At 39.9% G+C, this 18032-nt stretch overlaps 1 protein-coding gene across 1 annotated transcript; it reads left to right on the top strand.

Moving 5' to 3' along the window:
* Positions 1–5519: 5519 nt before the first annotated feature.
* Positions 5520–17185, top strand: CLRN3 (clarin 3). Its single transcript, XM_009563488.2, has 3 exons — positions 5520–5874; positions 10088–10267; positions 12569–17185. Exons 1-3 carry the CDS (start codon positions 5646–5648, stop codon positions 12841–12843), a joined length of 684 nt encoding a protein of 227 aa, XP_009561783.1. The 5' UTR covers positions 5520–5645; the 3' UTR covers positions 12844–17185.
* Positions 17186–18032: the final 847 nt, after the last annotated feature.

Genomic DNA, 18032 nt, shown 5'->3' with positions numbered 1-18032 from the left:
GTCAGCTCTTTTTGACAGCCATTTCACCCTTGCTTCCAATTTGCTGGAGGAGCCACAGGACCTCCAACAGCTTCTGGCAGGACCTACCACCTGCATCCCTTGTTTCGTGCTGCGGAACTAACATTATTCTAGTAGAAGTGGTAGGAACTTTCCCGTAAGCAATTATAGATACTTTGCTGCTCTGTGTTACAAGAAGTATCTTCTCTGCTTGAAGCTTAAATATGTATGATAGGAAATAGGCAATATTTGAGCACCAAAAATTGATTTCAGGTATTCCAGCATGACAGTGAACCTGATATCACCGAGTGAGATAAAATTATGTGTCCTGCTTTCTGTACAATGCCTGTGAACCCAAAAGACAACATGCGGTCACATAGGAGGAGCATCTATAGTCTTGTTAAAGCATGGGATACCAAGTAGAATCCTACCACTACCCTTCACTTAGACAAAAGCTCTATAAATATTTACAAGGCTTCTGTATTTACTGAGGAATGACTACTGGATCTTTGGTAGCAGCACAATAGATCTGTCTCTTTACTGACAAACTGGAATACACATTGTAAACATACTGAAGAAGTCAGAAAATCAGAAGCAGCACAGCAAATAGCAGATACAGACACGTGACTGTAACTGCAAATATATCTCAGCCTCCAAATACAGGAAAATATCTAATGTACGGATAATTGGGCAAAAGCGTGAAAATATGTAGCATCCCAGTGGCAGCTAATTTAGTGACTTCAAAGAGGTGTTTGTCTAAGATTTTTATGTTTGGAATCTGAAATTATGAGTATCTAGGAATATATTTAAGTATTCAAGCCTACATATCTTTGTAATTGTTATAGAAATTGCAATAAATTTAAGCCAGCTCTTCACTCCATTTCCACCTCCAGGGTTTGTTCTAAACTTTACAAACCTTGACACAGCTTCAAAGCCACAATTTATTAAATTGAAATTGTTGCAAAGGCCATATTTTCTTTCTAACAAGGCCAGAGGCTTTTCTCCCCTGCTCTTCAATAGACTATACTCGACCGCTCAACTTGCACTACTCGGTCATGAACAACAGCAGCTTTTTAACGGCTAAACACATTATTTTAAAGTTTTGCAAGTCATGTTTTGGGGCACGGAAGAAAGATACCTTCCGACATTCTAGAGGTGTTAATGGACCTCAGCTGTTTTGGTAAATGCAGTCACTGACCTGCAGTGTTAAATTAAAATGGAAAATGTCTGTATGCTTTCAACATTTTATTTTAAAACTTATTATTTTACTAGAATGACCTATGCCATTCTGTTCAACCCGTCTTCCCCCAAGCGTTTTACAACTTGGAAATGGAGAGAAAGGGCATGAATGAGAGGTCAGATGTTCAGTGAGATGCTGCTGAGGTATGGGTCTGTTTCACCTGCTCTGGCACGTGTTGTGTGAGAAGCTTTAGAAGATAAACTTTCCAATGGAAGAATTAATTTCTTATCAAAACTTAATTCTGTTTAATTTCTTAATCTCAAAATCTTTAATAAAGGCAATTTCAAAGGCTGCCCTTGCAGTTGTCACATAAAGCAAGTGACGTTCCTGTTTGGGCAAGGAGATGCTCATGGCAAGTGGAGGAGATGCAGAGCATGGCTTTTCCTTCTTTCCCAAGACCACGCATATTTGGCCATCACCTCTTCAGGTGTCTGAGTATTTTAATGAGGTGTCTGTCTATTTTAATGTAGGATTTTGCTCAAGGCACTTGCATAGATACCAGTGCAGTGGCTTTGGGATCTCCTGCCTTTTTTTCTTTAAAGATGGAACCCACAAGTCATTATTTTGCTGACTGAAAGGGTGCTGCTCCAGAGGGAGCACGATATTCCAGCTGCCACTTCAATACCTACCAATACATTCTAGCGTCCGAGCTCAGAAATCAATAACTGTCTAGCAATGGAGTTCTCAGCTGAGAAGATTTAGTCATTTTCTGGGAAGAGCTCCAAACAACATTTAAAACGTGTTTGGGGTAGTTTTTTTTCAATAGTGCTGTAAAAAAAAGGTCAGAGCAAGAGAATAATGAAATCAGAAGGTAGACTAGTACAAATCCACTGCATAAGGTGTGGATACACAAAATTTTTTGTGATCACATCCCACTAAGTTCCCCAAACAGTTGTTGCAATAATTTTGCAGTTCAGTTGAGCTTCAAATTTTTCATCTCCAGCTACAATAAAATTTGTGATGTCTTATCCAATTTCTCTCGTTCAGTCCAAAAGGGATAAACAAACCCTGATTTCGGTCACCACTCAGAATTCTGTCTGCAAAGCAACCAGAGAAAAATCAATCTGGTTTTAAGTATTCTATCATTCTTTTATAGTAATTTGTTTCAACTACAATTTATCTATCTTAGAAGAGGTAGAGGCAACACTGGTACTGCATGGCTTGATCCTGTAATGCTGCACATACATCTGCCTTGTGTGGGGCTTTATTGACTCCTATTGGGGCCAAATGCAGCTGAAGGATCTTGGCATCTCGGATGCTGGGGTCCTCTGCAATTAGACATGAAAAATAGAAGAAAAAAGGATGTGAAAGCTTTGTCTGCTATACAAGGGTGTACCATAAGGGTAGTGGTCCAAGAATACTCACAAATATCAATGCAACTGCTCAACAACTGCTCTGCTAAATCAGCCTGCCACATGTCAATTGTTTTTCAAATAAAAGATTTCAACTAAATATGGAGTTTTGGAAACTGACAGTAACTATCACTAAACATTGCGATTGCAGCAGAAAAGAAAATAATTGGCAGTGGCTCCGGCTCGAATTTTCCTGGCTGCTGTCGAGTGCAGCTGAGCACCCTTACCTGTGAGCAAGTTGAGAGCAAGCCCTCGGACCTTGCCTGCCACAGCCAGGAGACAGAATCCCTTGGGAGATGATGGCATCCGTCTGGAGCTGTTAGCGAAGCAACAAACCACTCTGTGATTTATTTTTTTTTTTCCATACATGAAAAAGTGTTTGCAGTGTAGAAAAATAAGTATATGTGAAATTTTTACAAATAAAAGCTTTCGTTTTGTACGTTTACCTATCCGGTTACTTAAAGCAAGCTAACATGTACATAAACAGAAGAGAAATACTCAGGGACTCTGCCTTTGAAATGAATTACTGTGATTTTTCTGTTTGACTGTTTGTGCAGGGCTGAGATTGTATTAGTGGGGGCAGAGTCAGTAGGGTGCTGATAGGGAAACATTTTCTCTGAGTCAGAGGAAACCAATTTCTTCTCTTCCCTGTCACGTGGTGAGCTGTGTCATGTCAAACTACAATTTTCATTACAGGTTATATGATGCATTTTAGGTCGTTGTGAAAAAAAAAGACACAAGGAATTGTACTATCAGCAGGGAATAGATTAACTTCAAGGTGACAGGGAAGAAAAAGGCAAATTACGGTCTTATTTACAGAGCAATTTCCCTGGCCTCAGGAGAGTTTCAATTATTTGAGCCACAAAAATTTGAGCCGAGTCATGGAAAACTAAATATAATTCAATAAGATTGGTTAGAAAGGAACTGCAGAATATCTACTACAGCTCTTAGTCTCTGTTATTTAGCATTTTTAAAGGCATGGATGCTCCGTTCATTTGAATTTGGTTCTCTCAAGTCTGCCAAAGGAGGACCATTGAGCAGCAGCTGAAAATCTATTCCCTCAAAGTTAGTACCAAGATGAATATCAATTCTTAAACATATATTTTTTAAAACATGTTTCATAGGGGCCAACTGGCACAGCTGATGGCACAGGGCTGATGGCCGCCTGTCAGATTCTTACCTCAATTCATTAAGAAATATCTTTGGACTATAAATCCTTGGACTGTGCACTTTGTGTGTGACTACACTGTGAACAGAACTGTTGGATTAATTACCCTATGGTGGTGGATTAGTCAAATAAAGTTTACTCATACTGCTATGGTTAAAATGTAACTGAAGTACTGGATGGCAAGTGAGAGGCAGGTCTCACATTTCTCTTGTTTCTTATGTCTCAGAAAGGGCTGGAAAGCTTCCCTTTGGGCTTCAGTGCTTAAATCATATATTGACTAACTTCTGCCATATACATATGTTAACTGCATATATGAAGTATACGAATTATTTATTATTAAACATATAAATTCTTATAGAGCAATGACACCAAAAGTATTAAAAAATCATATATAATCTGAAAAAAAATACACAAGACTGCATTATATAGACCAGTTGTACATCACAGAAATAAGATACACTGATTTCAAATGTGATTACCGCTTTAAGTTTTGAATCAAGAAATCGGCACTAGAGTAATTACAGTATAATATCACTGTGTTACAAACAAGGTATTTTTTCCCCTCAAGAAACTAAAATTACTTGCTCTTCCAAATTCATAAATCTTTAATCTTTCTGTAAAAAAAAAACCAGTCAAGCTTCAGGAAGGTTTTACAGTAAAACCAGTCAAGCTTCAGGAAGACAGCTCAACAGGTTTATTTAGCAGCACTTTTAAAACAGAGTGCTTTCCAAAGATTAAAAACGCTGGACGATGCAGAAGCTTGACTTGAATATAATATGGAATAATAACATTATAACAAATATTTTAAATAGATAAATAAGAATAGAAATAAAAGCTAATGAAATCTCTTTTCCTTTATTCCAACCATAGATTATTAATTCAGGTTTCAGATTTTACCCAAACAAAATGGGGACCTTGGTGCCTGGTTTATCTCAAATTGTAGAAATTTGGTTTCAGTCTTAAAATTAAGCAATTCATGCTCTGTTTGAGATCACATTGGTACTGTCTTTAGGTTCTGTTTAGGTTAATTTGAGTAGAAGGAAAGAATACATTCTCTTGCTTCATAGTCCAGAACAGATTTTCTTTAATATTGTTCCTTTTACATATCCACTACTTGACTGAAATTAATCCCTATTCAAGGTATTTGTTTCCTCCCTGACAAAAAAAAAGGGGGGGGGAGGGGAGAGTTATTCTATGAAAACATATGAAACTTATTAGAGAATTATAGCTCTTCCTTAGAAAATTATCTATTGACTGTAGGTAGAATCTCCTTACCCTCAAAAGCCAAGATCAATCCAGTGGTTTCACAAAAGGCATAAAGAATTTAAAGAGGTCTCTAATGAGATAGTTGAGTAGCTGTTAAGAAAGCTCGGAATTTTAACAGAGAAGGAGCATTTTATTATTCTTTACTATAACACATTAGATACAGATTTAGTGAAAATTCTTTCCACTCTGGTTATCAGCCTTTCAAAAGACAAAGAAAGAACAGGCCAGAAAATTCTGTCAGGGAGTAAAATATCTCCCAGACAGCAGTAAGGGGAGCCCGGAACCGTGGCCCTGCCGGCGTCAGGCTCTAGAAGACGTCTCCAGAGCCATGATCTGACAAGCTATGGGTCAGCAAGGCAATAGTAAACCACCCGCCAACGATTCCTCCTGCCCTTTGCCAGGTTGGTTTTGTTGTAACTATGGCAACACCTTTTGTCCAGATCAAAGTTCAATTATTTTACATTTTTATTACCACTGCTGTTTGCTTAAAGTTTACCAAGGTAGCTTTCTGCTAGCACAGAGAGCAGATCCCAGCTAGGGAGAAGGAGGAAACAACCTCATGCTGAGCCGAACTAAAGAGAAGAAAATTCCCTGAACTCGTGGAAAATCTCCATCTGACGAAATGCCATCCAGAAAAAAAACCACCACGTTTGCATCTGCTTTTTTTACCTGTGTTTGCTCTTTTGTGATGATTTGTGTTGTTCTGGCGACACAGCACTGGATAAGTAGTGAGGTTGGCTTTTCTCAAACAAACTCCAGTGTTACCGTCAGCCTCACCTACGGACTTTTTAGCGGTACCTGCGAACAGTTTGTGGATGCGGGACTTCATGTTTCAGAAAAGACTTTCCAAGGTGAGTGATGTTACACCTGGAGATGGATGGTGCCTTCTCGCTAAGGCAGGTGCTGATGCTCATTCTTTTGTTCATCAGTGACTGTAACACCTCAGGTGAGAATGAGAAGAGCTGTAGACCAGTCTGAGGATTTAAGTGGTGTAAAATGAGATCCCCATAAAGCACAGAAATGCTACAGCATTCTTGCCAACAGCAGCTTCTTCTAATTACCTGTGATCTTGGCCTATGCCCTGGAACAAGGAAATAAGTCAAAATAGGAACTTAATGTAAAAATAATGTTAATTTTCAGAAGCTTTCGGTGAGGAACAGAACAGCAGCATTCAATTACCATTTTATTAAAGGATTACAAGCCTAATTCAATTTCCAGGATTTTTTTTTCTCAAATCTCGTTATGTTAAATTGTTTGAGTTAAAACATTTTGCCACCTACTATCAAATTAGCATCATTTTTATAGAAAATTTTGTGGGGCTGCTGGAGGGAAAAGAACAAAACACATAAAACAATAATTAAGGTAGATATGGTGTTTATACATGTGTTGGACCTACACATTGATGAGAGCATTCCTTTTATTTCTTCCTTTAAAAGCACACGATTCCATTTCTAAGTGCTATTCTTAAACTTAACAATTTGGTTAGTATTTTCAAACCTTATCACTGCTTCTGCATTTTTTTTTTTATTTTTATGCTAGACTGTGAAGTATGGATTGCAACATAGCTTATCATCTTTTATAAGGCCCTTCTTCCCCCACTCAATCCACAATTTTTAGGTGACTCCTTGTAATTTAAGAAAAAATCTCCGAAATAAGTTTTGGAAACAAGGTTTTTAGAACAACATTTCAGCAAACATCCAGTAGATTCGAATTAAACTGTATCTTATATTGATATGAAACAACTTACATTTTGTGCACCTGCAGTTCTTGGTATTTACCCTCAACAGGAGAATTATTACAGAAGAAAAAAATAATAAAAAATGGTTAAATAATTAAGAACACAGAATAACTGAGAGAAATGAAGTGCTGTGCTTCCTCCACTCTAACATTTCAGATAACAGTAAGAAGATCTGTAAGCATCGTTTTAATTCACAGCTCAGCAAGCAGGGGCTGACTGGGGTCTCTGCTGCGCACCCAGAGTGTGTTTCTGAAATGGCCTTTTCATACTTGGATGTGAGAAAAGAACGGATATCACAAAGATGATAGCTTGGGGGTACAGAGTTCTTGGCACCAGGAGTCCAGGTTGGCTTTTATTAATGGCTATTCAGCAGCATTTACAAAGATAATTTTTTATTTTGGAAACCACGACATTAAAAGAAATTTCCAAGCATAAAGATGAAAGACAGACAAAGGAACATGGTTTCTTCAAGTGCACAGTGCATGAACTGCCTGGTCTGTGTAGCTGCTTTAACAGACTGCCACGGAAGACCTTAATAAAGAAATAAATCAATACAGCTACTTGGGAGGCTCTGGGGATGAGCAGAACGATTTGGTAGAATTTACAAGTTGTTTAATAACTTAAGTCCTTAAAGTCTTCATTAGCTGTTTTAATGATTTGTCTTAGAAGAGAACTATCTATCTGTAATAGTCTGTAAAAGACCTTGTTTACAGCTTTGTTTGTTTCTGAGTCAAACACGTAAAAATTGTGAGCAAGGTGCAGGAAGAGGCATGACCAAAGGGTCCTGTAAAATGAAGATTTATCAACTACAGGCAACCAGCAAGGCCAACAGCACACAAGGAAGTCTTTGAAATTTGTTGTAGCAGAGAGGAATCAATTCACTTTCTAACTTTTAAAATATGTGACAAATGCTTAAAAATTGATGGAGCTTCATTAACATTATCATCAATTTCCAGATGTGCTGCGGGATCTCCTCAAAAGTAGAAAACTAGGTTGAACTCTTTGTTTGTTTTGTTGGTGGTTGTTTATTTTTTTTCCTAAATGAACAATTCATTATATATCATAAGCAACTGTAGACCTCGTAAGAGCTTCCACATAAGCAGTGCTTAGAAAAGACCTCCAAGCTGTCAGCTAGACATCATTCACACTCAGTTCAGTAAAAGTTGAGGAAATTCTACCCAACCATAAAAAAGTTAAAGATAGGAGGACAAAAGGAGATACTGAAAAATGAAGGAGAGACCTGGCAAAGGCAAAAATCTCTGCTTTCATTTTGGAATTAAGTTATTTTGCACTGATGCAGAGGTTATCTCGCTGTGAGTTGCTGTCGATCCCATTCAAGTAGCTCAGCTACTGTAGATTCAGTTTGCACAAACTGCTTTATTTAGAAAAAAAAAATCCGCTGCCATGAGAATAGCATTTTGTTTAAAATCTTTAATCTTGCATCGTTGCAGGCATGCTTAGAATAGGTGCAGCCTGAGGAAATTACATCCCATGAGCTGTGGACCACTGTCAGAGATAAAGAAGATCAGTTAGGGAGTGCAATGGATGTAGCCAGTCAATACTGGAGATATTCTGACTGGTAAAATTAAGTGAGGCTGCCAGGGGGAAATACACAAACCTGTCTGATTTGGCTCCAGATTTATTTCTCAACCTAGACAACACCCCAGCAGTAAGGCTGCTTCAGCAGGAGTACATGGTACAACTGGCTGGATCCTCACTTCCATTTAATTGAGTGATGCCTCCTGAATGCCTGTCTTTTCTATTCTTCTAGGAGAATTGCTTAAATTTGCATCTGATTTCCATAACACTGCCTTACCTGCCATTTGCTCAAACAGAAATTAACTTCTAGCAGAAATAATATATTAAAATGAGAGAGAACTCTCCTTTTCGTTTATATCCAATAGCATTTTTTTCTTTGTTATGAGTGTTTATTTTCTTTTTATGGGGTTTTTACAGTTTTTTGTTGATATCTATACTGCTATGGTTTCTCCAATTCATACACTACCTGAATAGTCTACCGTAATGGCTTTGTATTAAAAAAAGCATAGCAAGGAAGTTTTCTTGCAAGTGGCTGTCTACCAAAACACTCATTTGAATACATCTTGAAAACATTGTTGTTGTGTTTGCTATAGGGTAAGGCAACCACAGGCATATCATAGTTGCCTTTTCAATCTCTAAATTGAAAGGAGGAAAATAATATATTTAATGCATCTATGCTGCAATTACACTTCAAGTATATTGCATTCAAATTTCTGTCTCATTATCAGCAAGATGTCAAATAACTAGGACCATTTAGGCAAAACCAACAAAACTGATCACAATCCTGGAGGGGCTGACTGTATGTGCCAAGTATATATATATGGGTGGCCGTGTATATATTTATGGACCTATCTATACCAGGCAACAATCTATGTGTATAATTTATTGTAAGCTGGAGGAAAAAGGAGAGATACCAGGATCCTCAATGTTAAGATGTGACTTCTTGACACATCCTCAGAAGTGGAGACCTTAAGCACAGGAGACAACAGGAAGGGCTGAGCTGGCAGCTTGGAGCCCACATTCCCGCTTGGCAAGCATAGGACCACCCCTGAGCATGAAGCACAGACCCTTGGGAGCCACAACCTAATCTTCACAGAAAAATTTAAAAAAAGCAGGAATTGCTTCTTTCTTTGAAAAGAAGGGAGCAAGTAATCTCCATCATTTTATTTTCTGCAAGAAAAAAATGGTAAGAGACAGATCTAGTTCGGAGTACAAATATCAGCTCAACTGTCCATGAAAGAGCATGCTCAGTTGCATTTGTTCTACAAATGGACCTGACCCTTCCAGGCTAACAGCTTTTACTGGACTTTTAGAAGCCGTTTCTCTTGTCAGATTTATTCCATATGAGGATATGCCACTATATTAAAAGGAATCAAACAGCAATTGGAGTCAAGTTTTAAATTGGGCATCTGCAGATGTTGCCAGACATCTCAAGAATGATGGGCAGAGGAACATCTAGTTTTCTGAACTGTTTTGAGCATAAAATTTCTGTCTGGCCTTGTCAAGAGGAAATATTTATGAAAGTACTCAGAAAGAAGTTTACTACCCAGCCTGACGCTCAGGAAGTTTGTGTGCCTGAAAGATCAGCAGCCATGCACTTAGATGTGTCCCAAGTATCTTCACCCTATCTTGGATTTAGGTTTGTGTGCTGTGTCCAAACCTACTGAGCCTGCTACAGACAGATTTCTACCTATCAGCCAAATCGTTGGTTACTATCTTTTAATTACAACAATGTCAGTAAGCGATATGGTCATCTGAACTAGGAATACTGAGCTTCTCTATTTCAGTTGCAGATAACCTGAGTAACACCAAGGCAAAAAGTGTCATCACCGCAATTATTGTCATTCTGGTTCTTGGTTTGCTGAGTTCCCTTCTGAGTTCTGGATTTACCTGCACTAATGCTGTCAGTAATCCCTACCAGACATTTTTGGGACCAATTGGAGTCTATACCTGGAACTCCTTATGCGGTAAGTAATAAGTCCTGTGCTGACCACTTTCAGCCTATAGTACAGATAAATACTGCATTAGCATCAAGTCAAAGATTAAGAAATATATATCTATAAAAGGGAATATTTGGAAAAGTATTCTGTTCAGTTGGTTTTGGGTTTTAACTGTGTCTGCTGGGATACCTGCAAACTATCATTTAAGTACCAGTAAAATAGTATTAATGTACTTGAAGGGGCACCGTTGATCAGGAGGAGTTGTCTAGATTCATTGGCAGCAAAAGTGGTAGTGAAAATCCTAAATAGGAGTAGCATCATTTCATGCACGATGGGCATGGAAAAACAGTGAGCTGACAACTACAGAATGAAACCATAACAGAAAAGCATGCACTGGATGTGACTACAGTGCAATTTGCAACCTCTTTAAAACCTTATGTCACTATTTTAGGGTATATATAGTGTATTTGTTGTTGGGTTACCTACATACCAAACCTACAGGACGGATTCCAGTTTAATTTCCGAAAAGTTTGTTGAATTGAATACATCCACAACAGCATTAAAATGGGGAGGGCAGCTGCTAGGAGGGCTGAGTCATGGCAAAATTTATATCCTTCTCCAATGAACAATTTCATGGATCAGAGTAAGTTTTAACATTCCCTAAGCAGAAAAAAATGGTAGAGACACTGAATCGTTAGAGATGTGAACTCTATCAGACAGCTCCCTGGAGGTATAACCTCTCATTCACCCGGCTGGCTAAAGCAGGGCTGCTCCCAACGCACCTTCCCATCCTCTTCATGTTGCTATGCTAATGACTCCAGCTCTCACACTCAATTTGTCTCAAGAGGATTATGTGTTCCTCTAGTGCTAGGTTTGTGGTTGGAAAAATTTCTTTAAAGACATCTGATTATAGAATGCTTCCGCATGGGCATTTTGTCCTTCAAAAGCTTTTCAGGTCCAAAGCTGTTCCGTTGGTGGAGCCAGAGTTTGCTCTCCCTTGAGCCACGTACCCCCACAGCCAATGTCCTGTCCTGGAGCCACACTCTGCAAGCAGCCTTTCCCTAAATAAGACCTTAGTGGAAAGGTCTTATTTATATATATTTATATATATATATAAAGTTCTTATTTATATTATTTATGTCTAGAAATGTAGTCTTCATTACAGGGAATATATAGAGGAGTATAGTCCTTTTTTTCCAGCTGTGGCTAGCACAGTGTACAAAGATAAATGCTGCAACAGCTGTGGATGCCTTGAAACACGATAAGAAAAGTGAGCAAAAGCCTTGGTTAGAGAATTATTCAGCTTTTGAGACAACCGTTGTCTCATCAGATGAGAATGCTGTTTGTTTCCTGAGCACAGCACCCGTTATGCAGTGTGAATCTGCAAGATTTGACCTGAAATGAAAGGACCATGGGCTTCCAAAAAAAATATTAGTGAGAGGGTAAACTTCCATATCGACTAAGGATTACGGTTACTTTTTAGAGCCCTTTAAGTGCTATGACCTGGAAAGCTATTTTGCCGTGGGCATATTTGTATGAAAAATCATGCATCATTTGATGTGCGAGTGTATCTTGAAGGTTCCCAATTCTCCTACTAGATCCCCCGAAAGTCCAGTGTCCTGCAAAAACCTGAACCTGTGTCTGAGGGACCATCTGTAGTACAGTGTACCCAGAGGGAAGGAAGAGAAATCTTCAGAGGTTATAACTCTGTTAGCACTATAAAGCCGAGATGTAAACGTATTTAGCTAAATGTCAAAGTAACTGAACTGCACTTATATTCAGAAAGCTATAGGAAATAGATACAAATCTAATGAGACATCTCATTTTAGCTTATCACAGAACTGTTGAATAATTCATGTTGGAAAGAACATGAAGTTTCTAGGTCTAAGCTTTTGAGCAAAGTATAAATGTAGACCAGGTTGCTCAAGGTTTTATCTGATATAGATATCTATCTGTGATACTGCACACCCCGTGAATTCGGGCTCATACCAAATAGGCATTCTGCAAATCACCCAAAGGTGAATTTATTATATTCATCAGCACTAAATTCAATAAAAAATAATTACATTAGAAGGCCTTATCTAAGAATAGTTAGTAAGAATCCATTAATTTTAGCAGAAGATATAGTTACCCATGTCAAAACACCTGTCAGATACCATTAGGTGGGACAAAAATTCTTTAAATACCCTCATATTTTACTAATGGAAAAACGTTAGATTGATTTCTGTCGTAGTCTAGGTATTTTAACCAATTTTAGTGGACTATTTACAAGTAGCTACAAAATAATACTACAATTCCACCCCTAATATTTGTATTTGTATCTTCTAGGGATCTTTGTACTTATAAGCATGATACTTTTTCCTGTGAACATCGAAGGGAATGGTCTGTCTATAGAACTGGCCCATGGATGTTTTTCTTTACTGCAGACACATATAAAATCTGCACACACTTACGGATATTCATATTGGATCATGCTGCTCATCATTTTACTGAACATTGCTTCTATCATCATCATATATTTCTATGACCATGCAAGATATTCTAAGAAGAAAGAACAGGAAAGACCCATTGAAAATGCACCAAAAGACGTCATTCTGTTTTAAGGATGCCTACTGAAGAGGAAACCAACTATTTAATGTGGACAATTGCAGCTAATCTTTTCCATTAAAATCGAACTTCTATTTATAGATCAATTAACAAAATAGCCTAGTAGGTCTTCAAAGCATTTTGATTTTATCTTTATATTAGGTATTTGTGTATTACTTTATAAGCATGATGCCAGCACTGTCCTGTAGGAATAGATCTCATGCAATTTACCTCATGCTCTTCCCCAGAGACATCACTGTGAAAGTAGACTCCTAGAAGAGGTTCCTCCCCTCCATACAACTACCATCACCTTTAAAAGCAGGCTGCCACCCTCTTACCTATGCAGTACAGAGGGTCTGGTCCCCACCTTCTGCTTTCTGGACTTCTCTGGACCACAGGACAGTCTTGCAGCGGCTGCCCCAGTTTTGCACAGGGTTGTACCAACATCGGCATCTATGAATGTATTTTTGCTTCCCCTTTTGGGTCCAAATGGGAAGATCAGAGACATTGTTTTGTTTGCATATCTAAGCTGCGTATCTCAAGGAGCAGAAACAGTGCAAATACTAGGAACTCTGGAGATGATGAAAAATGGTCACCGAGCTATTGGTGCTTCATTTTGTTCTGAAATTGCTACCGCTGTCCTTTCCCTGCTTAGGGTTCATTTCCCGCAAGTCCCTATGCCTTGATGCCCACGCCCACCCGCAGGCTCGTGTTCATGAACAGGAGTGTGAGCACTCGGACAAAGTTGCTTGCAGTCAGTTGCCTTCACATCAAAACACCTAACAGCAACAGCAGGGATCCCATCTGTACTTCCTTTGCTCAGTGCTTTTGTCCATGGCTGTGGTGGCACACAGGGCAGCAGGAGCAAGAGGATGGGTCATGGACTACAGAAGACGGTATAGGAGCCCAGTATCTGCAAGTTATTCATTAGTATAAACATTAGCAAGATCCTGGTTTAGGCTATTTTTAGACCTTGATTACTGTCCACAGTAAATGGCAAAGCTGCACCCTGAGCAGGTGTGGCCGCTGCTTTCCCACCGCCTACACCAGCCTGTCATCTTGTCAACACAAATGCCGAATAGTGGGCTTTATTAGTGAGGGTTTATAGACATTCTATCCCTGTGCTCGGTTTAATTAGTGTTTAATATGCACACAGAGACACACAACTGTAGAAATACACAGAAATGGGGAGCTCCCTTCTTGCCCTCCTAAGGGAATGTGAGCAGACAAATGTCACCTTGGGACAGATGCCATCGCGCGAAATCATGCTTCAAGAGAAGTGCACCATGCAAAATGGTGATCAGCACCTTCTGCTCCTTTGCTCCCTGCCTCTGCAGCTGGCAGAACAATTTTTTTATTGCATATTTTTCCTTTACACTGCAATTTCCCGGTGATGCTTGACAGCTGTTCTAGAATGCAAGAGATTCTTATGGAGAAAGAAAAAGCATTTCTGAAGAGAAGACGAGAGGATACAGGAGGTGACTTTTCCCTATTTATGTAAAAAAGTAAAGTTCCATGATTAAAGTGCCCAATCCTTTTTGCAGCTGTGCTCTTTCAAGAGAATCAGAGGAGAGGGCTTTTCCATACTGCTTAAGCATTTAACAGAAAATATGACGAAGGCAGAGCGGGGAAAAAAATAAGAGGGTTTTCTAATACTTGAGGGGCATTATGGGTCAACAAAATAAGAGATGTTATCTGCTCTCTACTGCTGACAAGAACCATGCCTAGAACTGCTTTTCAGTGCTGTAAACATTGCAGTTAAACCGTCAGATACTGTGCACCCGCAAGCTAAGCTGGCGGAAAGCCAAACATTTGCCAGTTTTGCTTTGGCTGCAAAAATTTTCACACAGTTTCAGCATGCATCTGTCACTGTTGTACTCAGCCAGCATCCATCATGCAATACAATTACGCTTATATCGGGCTCTTGCTCACAAAGAAATAAAGTCATCATAATAGGATAATATTGGAGGAGCAGGGGTTCCTGCTTTGAAAAGCAGTGGCTTGCTGTTGCTTGAGCATTTCTACTGCACTGAAATACTAGCTCCCACAGAAACGCCAGAGAAAAAGCCCAACCCCACACATTCCCACCTTCGTGTGCCTGTTTGAACCACCTAGATCTGTTAAAAAAAATCAGTCTGGAAGTCTCAAGGGACCTTATGCTTTCCTGCTGACAGATACAGCTGCGAAGCATAGGAGACACATGTTGCAAGAAAGTCACTGGGTAGTAAGAGATCATCTGCTTTGGTGCGAGCTATAGATCAAAATCATTACAACACTTAAAAAAAATAAATTTTACATAGTAGTTAAAGTTGTATATAACTAACAAGGCTACCTTGATAATCTGAATGTTTTATTTCAAATTAAAGGCAAGACTTTCTTTCTCAAGCTCAAAATTATCCTCTCTGCCCTATGCTATGTACTTTCTGCTTCATGCAACGGTGTCGTGCTTGGCAGATGTCGCTGATGGAGGTTTAACAAGCTGAAGAAGGCAGCAGCTTCCCATAGTACCAAGTCTGGGTGCCTTGAGAAGTGGCTGCTCACTTCCTTGGCACGGATGAACTCACCCAACCATGGCTGGGCTGCAGTGGGAAACACCGGGAGAGCAAGTGCAAGAGGCAAGTGGGACAACGCAAGGAGGAGAGAACGCAAACAAAAGTTCTAAACTTTTCTCCCTGTGTTTTCTCCACAATGCTGAAACAGCCCTGGTAGCAAAGCGCTCTGTGCCATGGGCATGTCTATAGTAGTTGTGATTTAGCCCCAGCCAGCAACAAAACACCATGTGGCTGCTCTCTTTATCCCCCTCCTCTAGTGGGATGAATGGGGAGGAGAATCAAAAAGAAAGGGTAAATCTCACAGTTCGGGATAAAGACAGTTTAGCAGAACAGCAAAAGGAAGAGAAAAATAACAACAGTAAAACCAGAAGAATATATGAAGTGAATGATACACAGCACAACTGCTTATTACCCAGAAAACCACCACCCACCTCACTCTGAGCAGCAATTCCGCCCCTGGTCAGCTCCCCCAGTTAAATACTGGGCATGATGTCATGTGGTGTCGAATACCCCTTCGACCAGTTTGGGCCATAGGTCCCAGCTGTGTCCCCTCAGCTTCTTGTGCATTTCCTGCCTTACTAGGAAAAAAAGTAACTGTCCCAGCTGAAACCAGCGCAGTATTTTGTAATGAGGCCACAAAAAGATCAGTTATCAGGAAAATGCCTGGATTTGGAAGTACCTGCTGCAAGTTAAATTACAAAATATGACAGCTCTGGAATTAGCCATCTCCTGAGAAGAAAGCAGACTACCCAAGAGTGATCCAGGACAGGGCTGGCCCTGGCAGGTAAATAATTGGGATGAACAAACAGCAAGTCAAACCATCCAGGTATCCGTTTGCTCATTCAAAAGTTCACTGAGAAGTGATTGTGCATTTGGGTTACAGACACTTCTATGAGAGGAAACAAAAAAGAAGAAAAAAAAAGAAAGGATGCAACATAATCCAACCTTGCATTTAAGCTTTAGGATATCAAAAAAGAATTGGTCTGGCTTTTGCCTACCAGACAGCCTTTTAAATGAATGGAACTGTGTTCAGTACACTTAATGAGGACAAATTCTGGCAGTTTACCCTTAGGTAAAAAAAGGGGAAAAAAGCTTGCACTGTCAGCTTGATGCACTCTTGAAAGAAAAATCAAGCTCCCATCTTATCTAAACCCAGGGTAATTTTACACATTCATCACTTGACAGTAGTTGAAGCTCATTGCTTTTCACCGGGAGCTGTGTCTGATCCGGTCAAGGGGAGAATCAGGCTGAAAGCAGCTGAAAGATGAATCTTCCCTCTAGCAGCCAAGGTCCCAGTTCCAAGCTCACCGGGGCCAGGGCAGGATGCTTGCAATGTGCTCCCTTGCCTTGCACCCCAGGACTGAAAGTGGCTAGGAAACAGAAAACTGAGCTGGTGACCTACACCAGCATGTCACTTTGGGCAGCAGCACCCACCACGCACACCTCTGTTGAGAGCTGAGCCCTCTGGCCAGGCGTTTCCAGCACCCTCGGCACTGTGTGGCCAGAGCTGAGCAGGATGAATTCTGTGTGCTCCACGCTGTTTGTAACACACTTGAGAACCCGTGACTCACTGCAGCTACTGCAAAGCCCTGCCAGGAGTTTGGCAGCTGGAGAGAAACAAGAGAAGGATTACCCAGTAAGGCAGCCAGCTCTGCCCCTCTGCTTCTCCTTCCAACAGGCGTAAAATGGCTATTTTCCTCCTTCTTGCCCTAAAGGAGAAATCCAGGGCAGCGCAAAGCTCCTAATCCGTACTGACCTATCCCTAACAGTTGTTCTGGCTAAATAAGTCACTTGGATGCTTCTACTAAAGTGATCCTGTATATACCATTATTTGATAATACGTTCCCACCGCAGAAGCTCTGGTTCCAATTTATGCAAGAATCTGTTTTAGCTTTATGGTTCAGTTGAAAAGTTTCATGCTGGATGAAAGTTACACCAAATTCAACAACTGTAGAAATGCTGAATAAAGGCAGCTTTTTCTTTGAAAACACAGACAATCCTCAATGCCTGGTAAATTATCAGTTACCTTAATGTTTAGCAGCAGCTGAAAATATTTAAGAAGACACATCACAAACCTCACAGTAGGCAAATGCAATAATTTTTGATGTAGGAATATCTACTTGACAGCACATCAGGAGCTAGTTAAGTTCACAATTATAGAAAAAAAGAGCCGGTGCAGCTTTGCTGCTACCCACAGGCAAAGAGGCTCAGTCAATAAAACCAATCCCTGTCCCCCAGGAGCTATTCTGCTAAAGAGTCATCCGGCTCCTGCTATTTAAAAATCTCTGCTGGTAGGAGAGCTGCCAGAATTAACAATCGATGTTCTAAATCACATGCAGTATCGCCAACACACTAATGATTTTTATTATAGGAATACTGGAGAATTAAAAATAAATATTACTCTTACAGCCCCGTGGCAGGTTTGAACAGTAGAGAAGAGAGCCTGAAGCCAGAATCATCATGGGACAGCGCAGCAGTGCCCCCCAACCCCATGTCATCAGCATTTGTCACATTGACTGGGTGCAAAATGCAGGACAGTAGCTTTTCCTCTAAGTGTCTTTTCTTTATGTGGGACAGCTACTCAAGCATAAGGCAGCTGAAGGAATTATGGCATCAAAACGTACAGAAGAGCTTTAGAGTGGCACGTGGGGGTT

Source organism: Cuculus canorus, chromosome 7, assembly GCF_017976375.1.
Source record: "Cuculus canorus isolate bCucCan1 chromosome 7, bCucCan1.pri, whole genome shotgun sequence".
NCBI classification, from domain to species: domain Eukaryota; kingdom Metazoa; phylum Chordata; class Aves; order Cuculiformes; family Cuculidae; genus Cuculus; species Cuculus canorus.
This window is presented reverse-complemented; position numbering and strand designations above follow the sequence as displayed.